Genomic DNA, 20914 nt, shown 5'->3' with positions numbered 1-20914 from the left:
AAGTCTTTTGATGTGCAGATGCTGGATGAAGCTGTTCTGGGCTACAGAATATTGGACAGGATGGACTCTGGCTTTAATAGTGTGCATGTCCCTGATGGCAAAGCCATCATTTATTAAGCTGGGAGAACACAAATTGAAACTTGCTAATTCTGACTGAGAGCAGGATGCACATTTTTTTGTAACAAAGCAAACAAATATCAGGCCATCTGTCTTCTCTGTGCCTCGGTTTTCCTCTCCTTAAAGTAGAAAAGCAGTTTCAACGTCTGTCACTTAGAGCAGTAAGGGAAAAAAAAGGTATATATATATATATATATATATATATATATATATATATATATATATACACACACATACATACACACATACATACATACAGCGAGAGATCTTGGTCTATATTTAGCTATCTATATCTATCTATATTATATAGAGATCTGATATATATAAATAAAGAGAGAAAGATCTATCTATATATGTATATATAGAGAGAGAGTAGGAATATACTGATCTCTGGTTATACACACCTCTCAATTTACAAGTAGGAAAGCAAGAGGCTGTAGCCAAAGTCCCACTCATCCTAGGCATTATGTCTAAAATTTTACACCTGTCAGACACTGGTGGCTCACACCTGTAATCCTAGCTAGTCAGGAGGCTGAGATCTGAGGATCAAGGTCTGAAATCAGCCTGTGTAGAAAATACTGCAATTTTTATGTCCAATTAATCAACCAAGCTGGATGTGGAGCAATGGCTTGGGTAGTAGAGCCCCAGCATTGAGCCAAAAACAAAAAAGTTAAAAAATAAATCACTGTTATCTCCAGCACTTGCGCAATAAACATCTTCCAGCAAGATCTGTCTAAATTGTTATGGAGGGGGCTGGGAAGGTGGCTCAGTGGTAGAGTGCTTGCCTTGCATGCCTGAGGCCCTGGGTTCGATTCCTCAGCACCACATAAGCAAAAAGAAAAAAGCTGGAAGTGGTGCTGTGGCTCAAGTGGTAGAGTGCTAGCCTTGAGCTGAAGAGCTGAGGGACAGCACCCAGGCCCAGAGTTCAGGCCCCACTACCGGACCCAAAAAAAAAAAAAAATTGTTATGGAATCAGAGCCTTATCCTGGTAACTTGCAGGATACTCTTTTATTTGTTTGGTTGTTTGTTTCTCAAGTGATCTTTCATTGTGAAAAATTGCACAGCTTTTCTTTAAAACTGGACCATTTACCAAACGATGATTTTTAAAGGCACTGAGTCATTATTTAGATGTTACTGTGAGAACTAAGTTCTCTTCAAATCATAGAATGTATTGTGTTTGTGTGTGTGTGTACGTATGTGCGTGTGTGCGTGCGTGTGCACACGCACACGCGACAGTACTGCGGCTTAAACTCAGAATCTGGGTACTATCCTTTTGCTTTTTGCTCAAGGCAGGCACTGTACCATTTGAGTCACACCTCTACTTCCAGCTTTTTCCTGTTTAATTGGAGTTAAGAGTATCATGAACTTTCCTGCCAGAGCTGGCTTCAAACCTTGATCCTCAGATCTCAGCCTCCTGAGTAGCTAAAATGACAGGCTAAAGCCTCTGGTACCTGGCTTTTTTTTTCTGATCAATAGAGAAATGGCTGTCCTATTAGAAAACAGTCTGAATTGGAGAGTAAAACAAGGAAATTTCTTCTGAAAGGCTGCATCAAAGGGATGGACATGATTTAATATTTCTGTATGCTATATGGACATGGATTTAATATTTCTGTAAGTTATAACAAAATATTTCATTAGTCTTTCAGGAAGGGAAGGCAGATGGACATTTAACTGACACTGCACAGAAACCAGAGCCTGAACATTTTATTAATTTTTATCAGTTGCATGTACCAACTTGAATGGAGACCAGAGATTGAAATTTTATTCATCATATCTGTGCCCTTATGAGGGAAAAAGGATTAACTGTAATGGTTCTTTATCTGAATTTCTGATATCTGAAATGGAAAGTATTCTAGTCTGTGCAGCCTTGTAAACAGTCACTCTCCTTCTTTGTGTTTATTTGAGTTGGTGATTTGGTTTTGCCCACAAAATCAGATTAATCATTTAAGAGAAGATCATTGGAATTCTATGTTCTTCTTAGCTTTTACAATATGATTTGTGGAAGTCCAGATATTCTTCTGTGCTGTCTTACTTGGTTAGTTAGACACAGTATCCAGACATGTTAAAAATGAGGCATTCTATTTTCCTCAAGTATGCCAAATTAAACAAATTACTTGGCTGACTTGTGTGTGTGTGTGTGTGTGTGTGTGTGTGTGTGTGAGAGAGAGAGAGAGAGAGAGAGAGTCAGTCTGTGTGTACGTCTGTGTGTGTGGCAACCCCGGGACTTGGACTCAGGACCTGGACACTGTTCCTGAGCCTTTTTACTCAAAGGCTAGCACTCTACCACTTGAGCCACATCTCCAGTTGATTTAATTAATCTCTTGATTGATTATTTTTGCTGGTTAATTGGAGATAAGGGTCTCACAGATTTTCTTGCCCAACCTGGCTTTGAACCATCATCCTCAGATCTCAACCTCCTAAGTAGCTAGTATTACAGGCGTGAGCCACCATCACCCAGCCACCTGGCTGTCTTAAGGGATAGAATTTTAGTGAAATTCATAAATGCAGGGTTTTCAAAAGAAAGGCCCTTTCCCAAGAAATGCCCATTGGAACCTTAGCTGGAACCAATGGTGTTGAAATCAGTTCCATTCTGGAAGTAATAGGGAATGCTGTCCAACCATCCATGGCACTCTATAAATATGCAGATGGAATTAAAGATTCACAGATGATTATTTTTAGCAAGGTGTTAGTTCCAGTGGCCTGGAAATTTTTCTCTTAGGTATTGATATTCTGTAACCTTTGAGAATTCCATTACACATAATCAGACATTTCTGTACTGATTTAAAAAAAAAAAAAACTTAAGACAAACCAGGGGGAGGGGAACCTCACAACTTTTTATATAAATGAGAACCTATCTACTTCTTTGCACTTTTTATAAAACCATTTATAAAATCTCAAATACTAATTTCTGTCAGAATCTCCAAATCCCCACAGATTATCTTTAAGTCGTTTTATAAAGTAGTTGCCATTCATGAAATGAATTTATGAACACAGTGCCTCTTGATCAATCTCACCCCTTTCAACCTTCTCACCCGTCCTTCCCATTCCACTTTTCATCTTCTTCCTACAATTTTTCTGTCAGGATATTTAGGGAAAGAACCGAGAATGTGCATGATCTGACCTACACAGGTGCCGTTGATTCTGAGCCCTGGCCATTCAGAAGCTATGTCAAGGGAATGGTCACTGGGCATGTTATTTTCACAGATACTCCATCTTCCCTGTTAAAGTGTTATTGTAGGAGAATTTCCATTATAAACATGTCCTATTTTAGCTGTAGAATGAATTATTTTCTATTTGTACAAAAGAGCTAAAACTGATTAACCAACATCACATAATATACCAAAAACCTGAATGTATACCACTCTTTTTTGGGGGGCATATTTTAATTTTTGTGCCAGTTCTAGGGCTTGAACCCAGGGCCTGGGATTTTGTCCCTAAGCTACTTTTGCTCAAGGCTGATACTCTACCACTTGAGCCACTTGAGCTCCATTTCCAGCTTCTTTGGTGATTAAGAATCTCATGGACTTTCTTGCCTAGACTGCTTTTGAACTACAATCATCAGATCTCAGACTGCTGAGTTGATCAGGACTCAGGAGTCCTGGTGCTAGACTAGCTACTTTCAATTTTTATTTATTTTATTTTTGTAGTGCTGAGAATTGGAGTCAGACCCTTGCATACACTGGGAAAATTTTTACCACTGAGTTGCAAATCTAGTTAAAAATTTTAATTGACCAATAATAATTGTATTTACATGATACCATGCAATATTTGGATATATGTATGAATTGGGAATGATTAAATGAAGTGAATTAACACATTTGTCACTTCACTTTTCTGCGTGCATGTGTGTGTGTGTGTGTGTGTGTGTGTGTGATGTGATATTTGAAATGTCCTAGCATGTGTGTGTGTGTATGTGTGTGTGTATGCATGCATGCACGTGAAGCTCTCTTGGCTTTTTAGCTCAAGGTTGATACTCTATAACTTGAGTCACATCTCCACTTCTGGGCTTTTTGAAGGTTAATTGGAGATAAGAGTCTCACAAACTTTTCTGCCTGCTCTGGCTTCAAACCTTGATCCTCAGATTGCAGCCTCCTGAGTAGCTAGGATCACAGGTATGAGCTACCAGCACCTACAAAATCCTAATATTTTTAAAATATATAATATATTGTTGTAACTTTGGTCAATGCCTTTAACAGCAGATTTGAAAACTTTTGTGCTTATGTGTGTATGTGTGCTGACACTGGGGCTTGAACTCAGGGCTTCACAAGGCTTTCACTCTACCACTTGAGCCACAGCTCCACCGGTTAATTGGAGAAGAGTCTCGTGTACTTTCCTTCAAAGTCTGGCTTTGACCTTTGATGATCGTATCTCAGCCTTTGAATAGCTAGAATTACAGGTGTGGGCCAAAACTTTATTGACTAATGTCTCTCCATTCCTTCTCTCACCTTCAATCTAGTCTTCATTTCTGTGTTCAGCTGTTTTCAGATTCCATGTACAAGCAATATGGGCTTACCATTTCCAAAACTGTCTCTCAGCATGGGGAAGGTTGTAGAAGAGAACCCCTGGGTGAGGGTAGGGTGAGGAAGTAGGGGTCACCTCTAGCCTGTCTAACTCAACCAGCCTTGCTGGTTGAGGCTACAGATGCCTTCCCAGAAGAAGGGACATCTTTTATGCCGCATCCCCTCTAAACACAGCTTTCCTGTTGGATTAGGGGAAACTCTTTACACTAACCACAACCCCTCTTGTTTTTTTTTTTTTAGAATGACTACAGGAAGCTGTCCATGCAATGTAAAGACTTTGTAGTAGGCGTGCTGGACCTTTGCAGGGACTCGGAAGAGGTAGAAGCCATTCTCAATGGTGATCTAGAATCTACCGAGCCCCTGGATGTGCACAGACACAAAGCTTCACTGAGTCGAGTCAAACTCGCCATTAAATATGAAGTCAAAAAGGTAAGGTGACCCATCAGTTCCCTAGTCTGGGATACTTAAAAACGGATCAGAGGGCTGGGAAGGTGACTCAGTGGTACAGTGCTTGCCTTGCATGCATGAGGCCCTGGGTTTGATTCCTCAGCACCACATAAAAGCCAGAAGTGGTGTTGTGGCTCAAGTGGTAGAGCACTAGCTTTCAGTTGAAGAGCTGAGGGACAGAGCCCAAGCCCAGAATTCAGGCCCCACAACCAACAACAAAAAAAAAAAAAAAGGAAAAAAGAAAAAACGGATCAGAGCCAGGCACTGGTGGATCATACATGAAATCCTGGCTACTCAGGAAGAGGCTGAGCAGATTGGCATTGGAAGGCAGCCAAGGCAGAAAAGCCCATGAGATTCTTATCTACCCCCCAAAAAAACAATTGTGGCTCAGGTGGTAGAGTGCAGGTAGGCAGGCAGGCAGGCCTTGTGTGCATGTGTACACACACCCCTGATAAGTTTTTTTCCTTCCTAAAAACAATTAGAATCTGAAGTTGAAAGTTAAATATGTCAGGTCTGATTCTTTCCACATAATTACCCAGAAGGGACCTTGCACCGGTCCTGAATCTTCTGTAAATTTTAGTTTCCATATATCAAAGGAACATAATATCTCCTAATAGAATATTAATCCTGATAATATCTTTATCAAGGCAGAGTTTTTGTGGGACTTAAATGAATTAAAGGTATGCAATGGAGCTGGGTGCTGGCAGTTCATGCCTGTAATCCTAGCTACTCAGGAAGCTGAAATCTGAGGATCACAGTTAGAAGCCAGCCAGGGCAAGAAAGTCAGTGAGTCTCTCATCTCGAATTAATAGCCAGAAAACTGTGGCTCAGAGTTATAGAGTGCTAACCTTCAGTAGAAAAAGTCAGGGACAGCATCTAGGCAATCAGTCCCACAAATGGCAAAAAAAAAAAAAGAAAAGAAATCATTCATTGTAGTGTAATTAACAACTACATGTGCTACTTGTATACATTTAATAAGGTGCTATGGTGTTCTCATGTTGATTCTTTTTAAAAATTATTATTACCTTTAAACAGTTGTGCAAAGGAGTTTCAATTCAGCGTTTCTCAGGTCAAATAGTCATAAAACTGGTCCTGAAAGGGCCAAAACTGAAATTTTTAGTTAGTTTTTTCTTTGTTTCTTTTTTATTCTTCTGTGAGACAAGAGCTTGAACTCAGTTATCTGACATTTTCGTTCATTGACTGACACTCTACCACCTGAGCCACTGAGCCCTCCTCCAGAGGTTGGTTATTTCCTTTTTGTTTTGGTTCAAGCTCAGGTCTCCAACTGTGAAGTTTTTTCTCTTCAGATTACTCTTCAATAATTCAATAATTATGGTAGAAATATTTTAGTGCATTAAAAAATCTTAGTTATCCAGAGATTGAAACTTTTATGCATGTTATATAACTGAGAGGGTGGTTTGTTTTTTCTTTTGAACTTGAAAATGAGCTGATGAATGGAGACAAAATAAGCTCTAACTGCAAATGGATCTGGCGTCATGAGCTGGTCAGTGAATAGCTAAGTCTCTTGCCCTTCTTGCTCTGGGCCGTGGAGAAGACAGACACTACAGCCTGTCTATCAGGGTTGGAGTCCTGCTATTGCCACTGTTTTCCTGAGTGATGGACAGGTCACTGGGCCTCTGAGCCTTGGTCTGTTGGTTAGTGAAATGAGGGCAGTAATAATACAACTATTCAGCCATTTGAAGATGATTTGATATAATGCATGTGATTAGCACTGTACATTAATAAACTAATATGTAATGAACAATTGTAGTAACATTCCCACATTATGAAAATGCAAAATGTGGAATTCATAATGAACTACATAAGGATTCATAATGAATGAAGCAAATTCATCAAAGACAAGCTTTATGTTCCCGTATCATTTCCAGATCATAGTGTCAGACCAGTACTCATTAAAGCAAGAATTTAACAGAGTGTCAAGAATCACACAGAGGCTGGGTGCTGATGGCATACACCTGTAATCCTAGCCATGCAGGAGGCTGAGATCTGAGGATCAGGGTTCAAGGCCAATCTCTGAGACTCTTAACTCTAGTTAACCACCAAAAAAGCCAGAAGTGGAGCTGTGACTCAAGTGATAGACTGCTAGCCTTGAGTTCAGAAGCTCAGGGCCAGCGCCCAGGCCCTAAGTTGAAGCCCTAGGACTGGCACACAGACAAAATAAATGTACTGTACTTACAAACTGATCTGTTGAATGTTAACTTCTTTGTAGAACTACTTAAAGATAATAAAACCTTACTTTTTAAAAAAGCTCACAGAATAAGGAGCAGTGGAGAAAAAGCTTATATAAACTGTACTTGTAGAAACTTCACTTAGAACCAGGTCCAGAACTGGTCTAGTAAGGGAGTGTGTAGGGCCTAAACAGAATAATTCTTCAGGGATAGGAGCGTGGCTTAGTGGTAGACTGCTTGTCTAGCATGCATGAGACCCTGGGTTTGAGTCCTCTGTCCCACCTAAACAAAAAATAAATTCATTAAATGAACATAAAAAAGCATATAGAACATTTCTTCAGAGCAAATAAAGCTGCAGACAGCCAGTTCCAGCTCCAACAGGAAGGATGCTCTGAGTTCTTTCCTGCCTGCCCTGGCTACCTTCAAACCTGGATCCTCAGATCTTAGCTTCCTGAACAGCTAGGATTATAAGTGCCTGGCTTTCTTCCCCTTCCCCCATTTTATTGAAGAAAAAAATGAAATGAACTGACTTAAATCTCTTCCAAACCAGCTCTCCCACATGCCTCTGGTTCCTAAGCCTGTGTTTTCCCCCAGTACCAAGTAAGGATGGAGAGTCTTTCCTTTTCCCCTTTCTGAACACACACACACACACACACACACACACACACACACACACACACACACACACACACACACACACACACACACACACACACACACACACACACACACACACACACACACACACACACACACTCCACCAGAACACAACTTTTACAGATAGTACCATATTGTGGTCAGGCACTAATGACTGATCTCTATATAACAGGACAATGAACTCAAAATGTTTTCAGTAAAGAGCAAAGGCAAACAACTTTTCAAGTTACAAGGTCACTACACTGACCCTACTTTTCTCCACTGAGAGTGCTCTTGCTAGTTGAGGTTTTGCTAGGGTTGGGAGGGAAAGGACAATTTGGAAGACGATTGATGGTAAGGCCTTTTTAGAACGCTGTCTGGGCAGACACGTGCAGGTCTTGCGATTTGTGTCTCTTCTGTTTGGCACCTGAGAGAATGGATGTCACTTGTCACTTGCTTTTTATCATGGCTTTGAAAGTGTCCTATTAGCAGAGACAGCTGCTGCACAGATGCGCTTCCTCTTGTTTGGAATTTTTACCCTGCAGCTTGAGCCCTTTAATAGTTATGAAGCAATTTTGAAGAATAGAAGGGAGGCAAAGGAGGCTTCACCAGAATTGGGCTCTGGAAAAATATGTATGATTAATATCTTTTGGATGCGAAGGCATTCAGGAGCTGAACTGTCAACAGTAGAAATGTGACTGATCATCCCTCTCTCTCTCTCTCTCTCCCCCACCCCCAACAGTTTGTAGCGCACCCCAACTGCCAGCAGCAGCTTTTGACGATCTGGTACGAGAACCTCTCAGGCCTTCGTGAGCAGACCATAGCCATCAAGTGTCTGGTGGTGCTGGTGGTGGCCCTGGGCCTGCCATTCCTCGCCATGGGTTACTGGATTGCACCATGCAGCAGGGTACTGGCTGCCTACCCCTGTTTCCTTTGTGGTTGGTGGAGCCTGTATCTTTAGAAGGGAAAAGAACAAAAGCTTCAAGCTTGCATGTTCATTCACTCAAGGACACAGATTCTGCTTTTGAATAACTGGATCCACTCAGAGAAGTGATGAGAAAGAATTTTGAATAACTAGAATAGACTATTAAGGCTTCTGGGTTTTTTTGTTTGTTGCTGGTCCCAGGGCTTGAACTCAGAACCTGGGCACTGGCCCTGAGCATTTTGCTCAAGACTAGTGTTCAACCACTTGAGCCATAGCTCCTCTTCCAGCTTTTGGGTGGTTAATTGGAGATGAGACTCCTGAGCTTTCCTGCCCAGGCTGGCATGGAACCGAGACCCTCAGATCTCAGCTCCTGAGTAGCTACTATGAGCCACCAGCACCTGACTAATACTTAGACTTTTCAGATAAAACCCCATGGTAGATGGAAAAGAAGAAAAGCAGCTTGAGTGAAAAGTAGCATTTGTCTGTTGATAGCTTAACCAGCCAAACATCAACTGGGCCAATCCGCTCTGAGAAAAGAAAAATACACAGCTAGACTGCAGTAGCGCCTGGGATCTGGGCTGAATTCAGTGTCTTAAAGGACACTGAGAAGGATGCTATGTCCAGGTCTTCACATACATATGTGGCAGGTTCCTCTAGGCCTCTGTTCTTCCAGAAGATTCTAAAATATACAATGCCTGATGCTAATGGATCATACCTATAATCCTAGCTGCTCAGAAGCCTGAGATCAGTCTGAGGATGGAGGTTTGAGGCCAGCAGAGGTAGACAAATCTGAAAGACTCTTATCTCCAACTAACCAGCAAACACCTGGAGGTGGAAGTGTGGCTCAAGTGGTAGAATGTTGTCCTTGAGCAAAACAGCCAAGTGAGAGCTCTAGGTTATCAGTTCATGTCCAGTAATGGCACACACACATACACACACACACACAGAATCAAGTACTTGCATAGGTGTGTGCATATATTCTGTGTGTGAATACTCTGTGTGTGTATATGTATATGTATATATGTGTATATATATATATATATATATATATATATATATATATATATATATACAGAATTTAGGTGGTATCTTCAATGATTTTTTTACATTGCTTCCTTTTGCTTTAGTCATTTTGTTTACTTGCCGTTCTTCTCTCAACTTACCCATATAAAGAAAATTTGATTGTGTTTAAAAAAAATCCCTACATAGGGGTGTTGGTGGCTCGGGTCTATAATCCTAGCTTCTCAGGAAGCTGAGATCTGAGGATCATGATTCAAAGTCAGCCTGGGCAGGAAAGTCCATGGGACTCTTATCTCCTATTAACCAACAAAAAGCTAGAAATGGCGCTGTTGCTCAAAGTGGTAGAGCACTAGCCTTGCACACAAAAGCTCAGGGACAGCACCCAGGCCCTAATTTCAAGCCCTGGGACCAGCACAAATCAAGGAAAACAGGTCAGGCCAACTCTGTACTGTTAATAAAGGACACTGCTAGAGAGAATGAGCTGTTTTGATATCCTTTAATCCTGTTTTTATATTTCAATATCTGGTTTTGTTTAAATCGGAGACAGCTCTGGCAAAACAAGTCAAGGCTACTTATGAATGTCCCTGGAAATCTGTCAGCCCCCTGGGCTCAACAGGGGTCTGCCCCCCTGGGCAGCCCATGTGTGTTGGGGACCACCCATCCTTCTCAACTCAGCGACCACTTGCTCAGTGCTCTGGAAGGCAGAAAATTGACCGATTTTGGGCAAGTGAGATGACTATGTTCTTTTGTTATGTATTATGGAAAAGTACTTTGTGATCCTTCAAATCCATAAACACTAAAGACTAAAACATATAAATATTAGGAGAGAGCATAGCCATAGGGCAAAAATCATAATCCACTCACATAATTAATTTCTGGAGAAAATGAATTGGAAAGTTCATCTTTCCAAGAGTTGGTCTCTTAAGGCGGCTCAATCAGTTAAACATTACATCAAGTTTGAAATAAGTACCTGGTGTTTTTTTTTTCTTTACTTTTAAAAGAGCAGTGAAGCTGGGTGCCAGTGGCTCATGCCTATAATCCTCACTACTCAGGAGGCTGAGATCTGAGGATTGCAGTTCAAAGCCAGCCCGGGCAGGGAAGTCTGTGAGTCTCTTATCTCCAATAAACTACAAAAAAAAAGCCAGAAGTGAATCAGTAGCTCAAGTGGTAGAGTGCTAGCCTTGAGCAAAAAAGAATGAAAGTGTTAGTCCCTGAGGTCAAGCCTCAATACAGAGAGAGAGAGAAGAGAGAGATAGAAGAGAGAGATCAACCTTTGGACCAAACAGACTTGGCCATTATCAAAAACTTACATGTGCTAGAAGCTGGGCACTGGTAGCTCATGCCTGTAATCCTAACTACTCAGGAGGCTGAGATCTGAGGATCATGGTTCACTGCCAGCCTGGGCAGGAAAGTCTTTTGAGACTCATCTCCAGTTAATCACCAGAAAACTGGAAGTGGCACTATTGCTCAAACTAGTAGAATGCTAGCCTTGAGCAAAAAAGCTCAGTGACAGCTCCCAGGTTTTGAGTTCAAGGCCTGAGACTAACCAAAAAGAATTACTTGTGCTAGGAATAAGCCCCCCAATAGTTTCCTGTTCTCAGCTGGGTTAAGGCAGAGTAAATGTTTCTCTTTTTACTAAGGAAAACATGTCCATGTGTGTCCGTGTTCAATGCCAGAAATACTTGGCAGTCTTTGTTCTTTGGCTGATATCAAATTAAGAGTCTACATATTTATTTGAAGTTAAGATCTTTGGAATGTAAGCCTGAATGTATTTCTGTGTGAGTGTGTGTGTGTATGTGTGTGTCTGTGTGTCTGCGTGTGTCTGTGTGTGTGCATGATAGTAGAGCTTGAACTCAGGATCACAGCACTGGTCCCTAAGCCTTTTCTCTCAATGCTGGTGATCTATCACTTAAGGTACAAGTCTAGTCCTGGATTTTTGTTGGTTAATTGGAGATAAGAGTCTCCCAGACTTCCCTGCCCAGGCTGGCTTCAAACTATGATCTCAGCCTCCTAAGTAGCTAGGATAATAGGTGTGAACATCTGACTGTTTTTCACTTTTGCTAGAACATGGAACTATTTTTCCCTCCATATGAGGGCTAAACTCCAGACATATGGGACAGTATATCCCAGGAGACTTTAAGAAGTGACCTCAAAATAATTACACATTGGCTTTTAGATGTGCTTTTGTACTATAGCATGATTTTCCAAACTCACCTGACTTTTAATGAAGTTAGTCTACTTAAAAGTTTTAGTTATTCTGTATCTCCCTGTTTTTAGAGTACAAGTACAAATAACCAATGGAATATTGATCTTAATTCTATTATTTTTCTATCTTATTAAGTATACAAGATACAATGATTAAATTTTCATGTTTAGAAATGAGAGCTAACATTTAGTCTTATTGTAATAAAGGTTTACTTTGTATGTGTGTGGGGATGTGCTGGTACTGAGGCTTGAACTCAGGGCCCAGGAGCTATCTCTGAACATTTTTGCTCAAGGCTCATGCTGTGCCACTTGACCACATCTCCACTTCTGGCTTTTTGGTGGTTCATTGGAGATAAGGGTCTCATGGCCTTTCCTGCCTGGGCTGGCTTTGAACCTCTATCCTTAGATCTCAGCCTCTTAAGTAGCTAGGATTACAGGCAGGAACCACAAGTGCCTGCCACTTGTTTCACTCTTCAGAATGTTTTTAGTGCCCTAGATGAGTCATAATAACATAATAACTCATAACAACATTCTCAATTATAAAGCATGAAGGAATTACACAGACCAAATTTCAAGGTTTTTTCCCCAAGCCCTAAGAACTTGGAATTTACATAGTCTTTCATATAAAAATAAGAGTAGGACAGCTGAGTATCATAGCCCATGCCTATAATCCTAGCTACTCAAGATGCTGAGATCTAAGGATCATGGTTCAAAGCCAGTCTGGGCAGGAAAGCCCATGAGCCTCCTATCTCCAGTTAACCACCACAAAGCTAGAAGTAGAGCTGTGACTCAAATGGTAGATTGCTAGCCTTGAGCAAAGAAGTTCAGGGGTAGTACTAAGGCCCTGAGTTCAAGCCCCAAAATCTGCATTAAAAAAAAAAGGAGGCAGAACCAGCCCATAACTGCCAGACAAGCACTTGACTGCACAGTATTTCCTAAGTCACACTGGGTGTGTTTACAGTGAATTTTGAAGACATATTAAATTATGTTTGATTGAATTGAATCTGGGAGGAAGGAGGTCCTTTTTAAAAAAGAGCTGTTTTCACAATGTATAGCTCTGCAGAAACAGGGTGGACTGTACAAAAGGGACCCATGTCCTTGTTCCTACATGTTGATTGTCAGAAGTGGGAACTCAATTTTCTGTGTGTGTGTGTGTGTGTGTGTGTGTGTGTGTCTGTCTGTCTGTCTGTCTGTCTGTCTGTCTGTCTGTCTGTCTGTCTGTCTGTCTGGGCCTGGACGCTGTCCCTGAGCTCTGTAGCTCAAGGCCAGCACTCTACCACTTGAGCCACAGCACCACTTTCAGTTTTCTGGTGGTTTATTGGAGATAAGAGTCTCACAGACTTTCCTGCCTAGGCTGGCTTAGAACCACAATCCTCAGATCTCAGCTTCTTGAGTAGCTGGGATTACAGGCATGAGCCACCAGCGGTCAGCTGGAACTTGATTTTCTAAAGCAAGTTCTCTTCCCTTCTCCTCCTCCCCCTCCTCCCTTCCCCCTTCCCTCCTTCTCCTCCTTCCTGTCCTCCCTCTTCCCCTCCCCCTCCACCTCCTCACCCTTTCCCCTCTCCCTCCTCCCCAGCTAGGGAAAATCCTACGGGCCCCTTTCATGAAGTTTGTGGCCCATGCTGCCTCCTTCATCATCTTCCTGGGGCTCCTCGTATTTAACGCCTCTGACAGGTTCGAGGGCATTGCCACACCACCCAATGTCACCGTCATCGATTTCCCCAGGCAGATCTTCAGGGTGAAAACCACCCAGTTCACATGGACCGAGATGCTCATCATGGTCTGGGTTCTGGGTAAGCCTTCTATTTTAAGTACTCTGATTTCTACCAAGAAAAACAACAACAACGCTACATTCATGATTGCCATTTTCTCTCTTTTCTTTTCTTTTTTGGCAGTACTGAGGTTTGAACTCAGGGCCTTGTACTTAATAGGCAGGTGCTCTACTGCTTGAGCCATGCCTCCACATCTCTTTGCTCTGATTTTTTTGGTTGGTCGTGAGGCTTGAACTCTGGCACTGAGTGCTGTCCCTGAGCTCTTTGGTTCAAGGTACTTTCAGCCACAAAGTCTCTTAGGGTTTTCTTATGGTTAATTGGAGATAAGAGTCTCACCCCTTTCCTGCCCAGACTGGCTTTGAACCGTGATCCTCAGATCTCAGCTCCTGAGTAGCTAGGATTACAGGTATGAGCCATCAGTGCCCAGCTTGCTCTGATTTTTTTTTTTTTGCCAGTCATGAGGCCTGAACTCTGGGCCTGGGATCTATCCCTCAGCTCTTCAGCTCAAGGCTAGTGCTGTACCACTTCAGCCACAGCGCCACTTCTGGCTTTTTCTGCTTATGTGGTGCTGAGGAATCAAACCCAGGGCCTCATGCATGCAACGCAAGCGCTCTACCACTGAGCCACCTTCCCAGCCTACTCTGATTATTTTTAAGACGAATACTCACTTTTATGTCCCAGCCTGGACCTCACTTATCCTGTTTCCCGCCTTGTAGCTGAGATGACAGGCCCATGCACTGTCCCCAGCTTTTATTGATTTTCTTTTTTTGTCCCCACTGATCACAAACCTCTGGATCCCCCTGCTCTTTGCCTCATGTGTTGCTGGGATTACAAGCATGAGCTACTATTTCTGGCTGTCATTTTCTACTAAAAGTGTTATTTCTTTTTTCTTACATAGTGAAAACAATCACCAGTGTGAGAAAAGTTCGATAGCAAAATCATTGAACAACTTGGGAGCTACATAATGCTAAAAGATACTTTATACTAAGTAAAAATGTATTCACATGAGCCTGATGATAACATACCGTTTTTCAGTAAGCTAGCTTCCATGATTAAACAAGGTATAAGTTTTCATCTATGATTCCCTGGGATGATCAATTCATTTATTTGAAATACCTGTAAGATTAACCAGTTGTCATAAACTGAAGACTTATATAAAAATTCTGCATTTTTTTCCCTCTCATATACTCAGAACATTGTTGTGATATTTTTGTCCTCTTCTCCCCTGATGACATTGCTTTCAGTTCCTCTGAAGTAGGGCTTTTTTTTTTTTTTGGTCGGTCGTGGGACTTGGGCACTGTCCCTGAGCTCTTCAGCTCAAGGTAAGTGCTCTACCGCTTGAGCCACAACACCACTTCTGGTTTTCTAGTGGTTTATTGGAGATAAGAGTCTCATGGACTTTCCTGCCCAGGCTGACTTTGAACTGTGATCCTCAGATCTCAGCATCCTGTGTAGCTAGGATTACAGGCGTGAGCCACCAGCCCCTGGCTTGAAGTAGAGCTTTCTACTGGAAGATTTTTGTCTTTTTCAAATGATGTCTTTCACCCATTCAGCCTGTAGCTGGAGGGGAAAGATGAAGTGAGCTTCGATGACTGGGAAACTGTTCTTGCTAAAAACCTAATTTTCTTAGGCTTTTTGTAGTGAAATGAATTGATTTCTTCACTTTAAAGGATTATTTCTGTTCATGTCACTATGGTTTGATAATAAAACGTGTGTGTGTGTGTGTGTGTGTGTGTGTGCGCACGTGCGCGCATGCACATGCCAGTAGTAGGGCTTGAACTCAGAACTTGAATGTATTCTTCTTTAACTTTTAAACTCAGGGCTAGCACTCTACAACTTGAGTCACACCTCCACTTCGGGCCTTTTCCCGCTTAACTGGAAATAAGAGTCTTGAGGATTTTCCTTCCAGGCTGGCAACCTCCTCAGACGGCAACCTCTTGAATAGCTAAGCTAAGATTATAAGTCTGAGCCACTGCCACCCATGCCTGGCAAAAACCATTTTTTTTAAATTTTGTAATGATGCGCGTTCTCCCCTATCCCTGAAAAACTTATGAAGAAAATCCTTGGGCTTAAGAACCTTCCTTAACTTCCCTTCTCTCCAGTGTCATCCATGTAGCCTAGTGGTTCTGTATTTCTTATGTGGGGAGAATGATTCTGAGTAGAGACCTCTTCCATGTGATTCTGTTAGTGCCTGGCTAACAGTGCCAGGTCAGCCGGTGCTACATGGTTCTAGGTCCACTGTTTTCTGTATAAGATATGGCCAATGGAGACAAAAATAACAGCTTCTCACCAGGCACTGTGGCTCATGCCTATAATCCTAGCTACAGCAGAGGCTGAGATGTGAAGGTCCATGAGACTCTATCTCCATGTAACCAGCAAAAGGCCAGAAGTGGAGGTGTGGCTCAAGTAATAGAGGTCCAGCCCTGAACACTAAACCTAAACAAGAGCCGAAGACTTCGGGTTCAACTCCCAGCATCAGCATAGTAATAAATAAATAAGCAAATAAAATAATGGCTAAGCTCTCGTGGCTAAACCCGTACCCCTGTATGTCCTGGGACAGGAATGATGTGGTCTGAGTGCAAGGAGCTGTGGCTAGAAGGCCCAAGGGAATACATCCTGCAGCTGTGGAATGTTCTAGACTTTGGGATGCTGTCTATCTTCATTGCCGCATTCACTGCCAGATTCCTCGCTTTCCTTCAGGCCACGAAAGCCCAGCAGTACGTGGACAGTTACATCCAGGAGAGTGATCTCAGTGAGGTCACGCTCCCACCAGAAATTCAGTATTTCACCTATGGTAAGTCGCTTGCCGTGGGGGCCTCTGATATTTCCAGGAGGGTGTTTGGGAAGGACATACCAATGAAGAACACATGAGTTCCCCTTACCCAGCTACAACCCCCACAAGATAGTTGAATTGCTCCTCTTATTGAAACCTATATATACTATTCTCATTTTTTAATGTTGTATTGTTATTATAAAGGTGACAGTTACATGAGTCAGGTCATGAGTACATTTCTTTTTAGACAGTGTCACCCCCTCCTTTTCTTGCTCTCTCCCAATTTTTCCCTTCCATTCCCTCCCATAAACGGTATAATTCATTTTCCACACCGTATCTAGTGAGCACCACTGCTGCATTTGTTCACCCTCTGCCCCTCCATTTCTGTGCTCTCCCCTTACCCTCCCAAAGACAGAAAAACAAACAAGACAGAAAAGGAAAAAAGAAGGGGCTGGGAAGGTGGCTCAATGGTAGAGCGCTTGCCTTGCATGCATGAGGCCCTGGGTTCGATTCCGCAGCACCACATAAGCAAAAAGAAAAAAGCCGGAAGTGGTGCTGTGGCTCAAGTGGTAGAGCGCTAGCCTTGAGCTGAAGAGCTGAGGGATAGGGCCCAGGCCCAGAGCTCACCCCACAACCGGACCTCCCCCCCCCCAAAAAAGAAAGAAAGAATAGAAAAGGAAAAAGAAATGGCAACAAAGAAAAAAAACACCTCTTGTTTCCAATTCCTGGAATTGACGTCGATAAATATCATTTTGTGTGGTCAGATGCTCATAGACATGGCACCTTCGTGATCCTATACTCCATTTTCAAAATTCCTTTTGCTCTCTCTTCTAGCCAGAGATAAATGGCTCCCCTCTGACCCCCAGATCATTTCTGAAGGTCTGTATGCCATCGCCGTTGTCCTCAGCTTCTCCCGGATTGCCTACATCCTTCCTGCCAATGAGAGCTTTGGCCCCTTGCAGATCTCCCTGGGAAGAACTGTGAAAGACATCTTCAAGTTCATGGTTCTCTTTATTATGGTGTTCCTGGCCTTTATGATCGGCATGTTCATACTTTATTCTTACTACCTTGGAGCCAAAGTAAATCCTGCTTTTACCACGTAAGTAAAACATCCTGTTTGGGGGTTGGTTGTTGTTTGTTTTTAACTAATACAATGTACTTTATTTTTTTAAAAATCCTTTATTTCTATTATAATGATGATGTACAAAGGGTCATAGTTACATATGTCAGGTAAAGAGTACATTTCTTTTTGGACAACGTCACCCTTTCCTTCGCTGTCTCCCAGTTTTCCCCTCCCCACCCCCACCTACAAGTTCTATGGTTCATTTTCAACATAGTGTCCAGTGGTAAAACATCTTATTTGAGAGGTACATGAAGACAAATTCTAGCAGGGCTAGAAAAAAAAAAAGGAAAATTTTTGACTGTTTTTATAAAGATTTGGTTAGGTGGTAGGTTAGTTGGTTGGTGCCAGCACTGAGGCTTGAACTCAGAGCCTTGCACTCTGACATGTTGTTTTTGGCTCAAGCTGACTCTACCACCTGAACCACACCTCCACTTTTTCAATATGTTTATAAGAGCAGATATCCATAAAGAAAGTGAGTACCTGCATGTGATTGGATGGCTTCACAGACTATCTCTTTGAACTTCCTGATATTTGACCATAGAATTAATTAGGATTGGAGACAGATCTCAAAGTCTTTTAAGAGTATGGGGTAACAAATTTTGATTACTGGATGTCTTGTCCATTATATATGACATAGTGTTTAGTCTCACTAAAATGAACACTATTCGTTCAAAAACAGGGCATGATCCTCAAGCCAGTGATTCAGGCCTGTAACCCTAGCTTCTCAGAAAGCTAAAATCTGAAGATTATGGTTCAAAGCCAACCTGGGCAGGAAACTCTCTGAGAGTACCAAGAAAGTGGAGCTGTGGCTCAAGTGGTTGGTAGTGCACTAGCCTGGAGCAAAAAGCTCCAGTTCAAGCCCCAGGACCAGCATGGGGTGAAGTGGGCAGGGGTGGGGGGGCAAAGAGGGGAGGAGGGCGGGAAAGAAACCTCATTTTAACATGCTGGTCACTGGCCAGTTCAGGGATTGATAAGTGTGAAGGAGAGCTAAATGTTTACAGGCCACTGCCAAGATGTTACACTTCCTTCCCTGATGATAAAAGTGAGATCCATCACCTCCCGCAAGTCTTCCTTGATTAAAGCTTTCATAATCACCATCCCTCTGAAATTCCTCAGCATGAAGACATCCAGATTGTCAGGGATATCGCACCCCTGTTTATTTCTTTAGCCCTGTGGTAGAAAGTACATGAATCCTCCCTGTTCGCCCAGAAATCAAAACCATTAGAAACTACTTACACGTTCAGTAAGTTCCCTGGACAGAAGTATCGAGGGAAAAATATCCAGCCCTTGCAGATATCAAAATTATTCTAAAGCTAATTTGAAAATAGTTCATACACGGCCAGGTCTCACAGGTGGAGGAGATCTGAAACTCACTTTATTAGAATGAAGGAAAATAATCTATTTGACCCATGGGGGAGATGGGGCACCAACACTGAGCACCACGTCTGCCCTCTTCCTCCTAACTCAATGGTAACTCATTTTCTGCATTTACTTCTTCTGCACTTTGTGTGTGTGTGTGTGTGTGTGTGTGTGTGTGTGTGTGTGTGTGAGAGAGAGAGAGAGAGAGAGAGAGTGTCCTGGGGCTTGAACTCAGGCCTGGGCACTGTCCCTGAACTTTTGTGCTCAAGGCTAGTCCTCTGCCATTTGAGCCACAGCTCCACTCCCAGGGTTTTTGTTGTGGGGGGCGGGATGGAGGAGTAGTTAACTGAAGATAAGATTTTCATAAGTTTTTCTGCCCCAGGCTGGCTTTGAACCACAAATCCTTAGACCTCAGCCTCCTAACTAGGATTATAGGTGTGAGCCATCAGCATCGCACACTTCTACACTTTTTGGGGGGAGTGCCCATGGGGTGGCGACATGAGGGCAGTGGGAAGAAAAAGGACTGAAAAGTCAGGCAAGCCAGGGTTTTAATGCATTCTCTGCTGTTTTTCTAGCTGTGCCTTTTGCTTCAGTTCCTGAGCATTTCTCGGTGTCATTTTCCTCATTTTAAAAATAAGCACCGTAGGTTTAAATGAGGCCATTGTGAGGATTATGTAAGGGGAGGTATACACAGATCTTGCCCACAGTAGGAGCTCAGAACTTCCAGAGTCCTTTCCATTTTTACTGCTCCCCCTCCTCCCTGCACATCCACGCTACACAGACACAAAGAGATCAAGGCCAGGAAATTTACAGATGAGCAAGAGGAAGAGGCAGGAGAATGTTGTGTGGTGGTTAAATAAATGCAGAGGTAAGAGGAAAAAAGCTGCTATCAACATCCTCTAACATCACACATCAAATGTATCATAATAGAGAGTCAACCTATAGGAATAGAAATTCTTCTAGTCAACTCTTTTCCCCTGAGTCTAGCAGAAATTCTAGACCATAATAGATGTGCTGTCGGTACTGGCTGAGTAAGCCAGACACCAGTGGCTCATGCCTGTAATCTTAGCTACTCAGAGACTCACATCTGAAGATCATGGGTAGAAACCAGCCCAGGCAGAAAAATCTACGAAATTCTTATCTCCAATGAAGCAGCAAAAAGCCAAAAATGAAGTTGTGTCTCAAGTGGTAGAGTGCTAGCCTTGAGCCATATGTTCAGAGACAGCACCCAGGCCCTGAGTTCAAGCCCCAGGACTGGCACCAAAAGAAAAAAAATTGAGTGAATGAATAAATGAATTAATATTTAATTTATTATCTGTAATGTTATTTAGAATTTGTTGTTTACAAAAAGTTTTCAAAACAGTTTCCAGGGGTTGGTGAAGTATAGCTCAGATGGTAGAGCACTAGCCAGTGAGCAAAAGCATCAAGTACCAAGTTCGAGTCCCGGTCTCAGATAAAAATAAATAAATAAAATTTAAGAACAATTTCCATAAATCATTTTCTGGGGGAAAAGTTATTTTGTTCACTCTTCTTTGTGATGGAATATCACCTCTAGGTCTTTTGGAGGATTGTTTGCTGTGTTTGGAGATCAGTGATTACAACCTGGTAAAATAGCAAAATCAACCAAATACATGCTACCACTAGTCATTTAACAGGAAAAGGAGTGGATTATTGTATTGAGGGCCTATATACTAACCTTAATGATGGAAAAAGTAAGAGATAGACTATATAAATTAAGGAAAAATAACCAGAATATCTCATTTCTGTTGCATCCACCATTTTTTTTTTCTGGTGAAGTATTTGTTTCTAGAGAGATAACATAGTCTAT

General features: G+C 42.1%; 1 protein-coding gene across 2 annotated transcripts in view; it reads left to right on the top strand.

Moving 5' to 3' along the window:
• The window catches only part of Trpc3 (transient receptor potential cation channel subfamily C member 3), a 46892-nt gene that overhangs the window by 5806 nt on the left and 20172 nt on the right, over positions 1-20914 (top strand). For both annotated transcript variants that reach the window (XM_042692978.1, XM_042692977.1), the window contains exons 2-6: positions 4878-5066; positions 8652-8816; positions 13636-13852; positions 16392-16625; positions 17439-17703. In XM_042692978.1, the coding sequence (XP_042548912.1) occupies positions 4878-5066; positions 8652-8816; positions 13636-13852; positions 16392-16625; positions 17439-17703 (1070 nt within the window). The remainder of the gene's footprint in view (positions 1-4877; positions 5067-8651; positions 8817-13635; positions 13853-16391; positions 16626-17438; positions 17704-20914) is intronic.

This window comes from Dipodomys spectabilis, unplaced genomic scaffold, assembly GCF_019054845.1.
Source record: "Dipodomys spectabilis isolate Male_0828 unplaced genomic scaffold, ASM1905484v1 ptg000162l, whole genome shotgun sequence".
In the NCBI taxonomy this organism is placed as follows: domain Eukaryota; kingdom Metazoa; phylum Chordata; class Mammalia; order Rodentia; family Heteromyidae; genus Dipodomys; species Dipodomys spectabilis.
The sequence above is the reverse complement of the archived record's forward strand: the minus strand, read 5'-3'. Positions and strand labels throughout refer to the sequence as shown.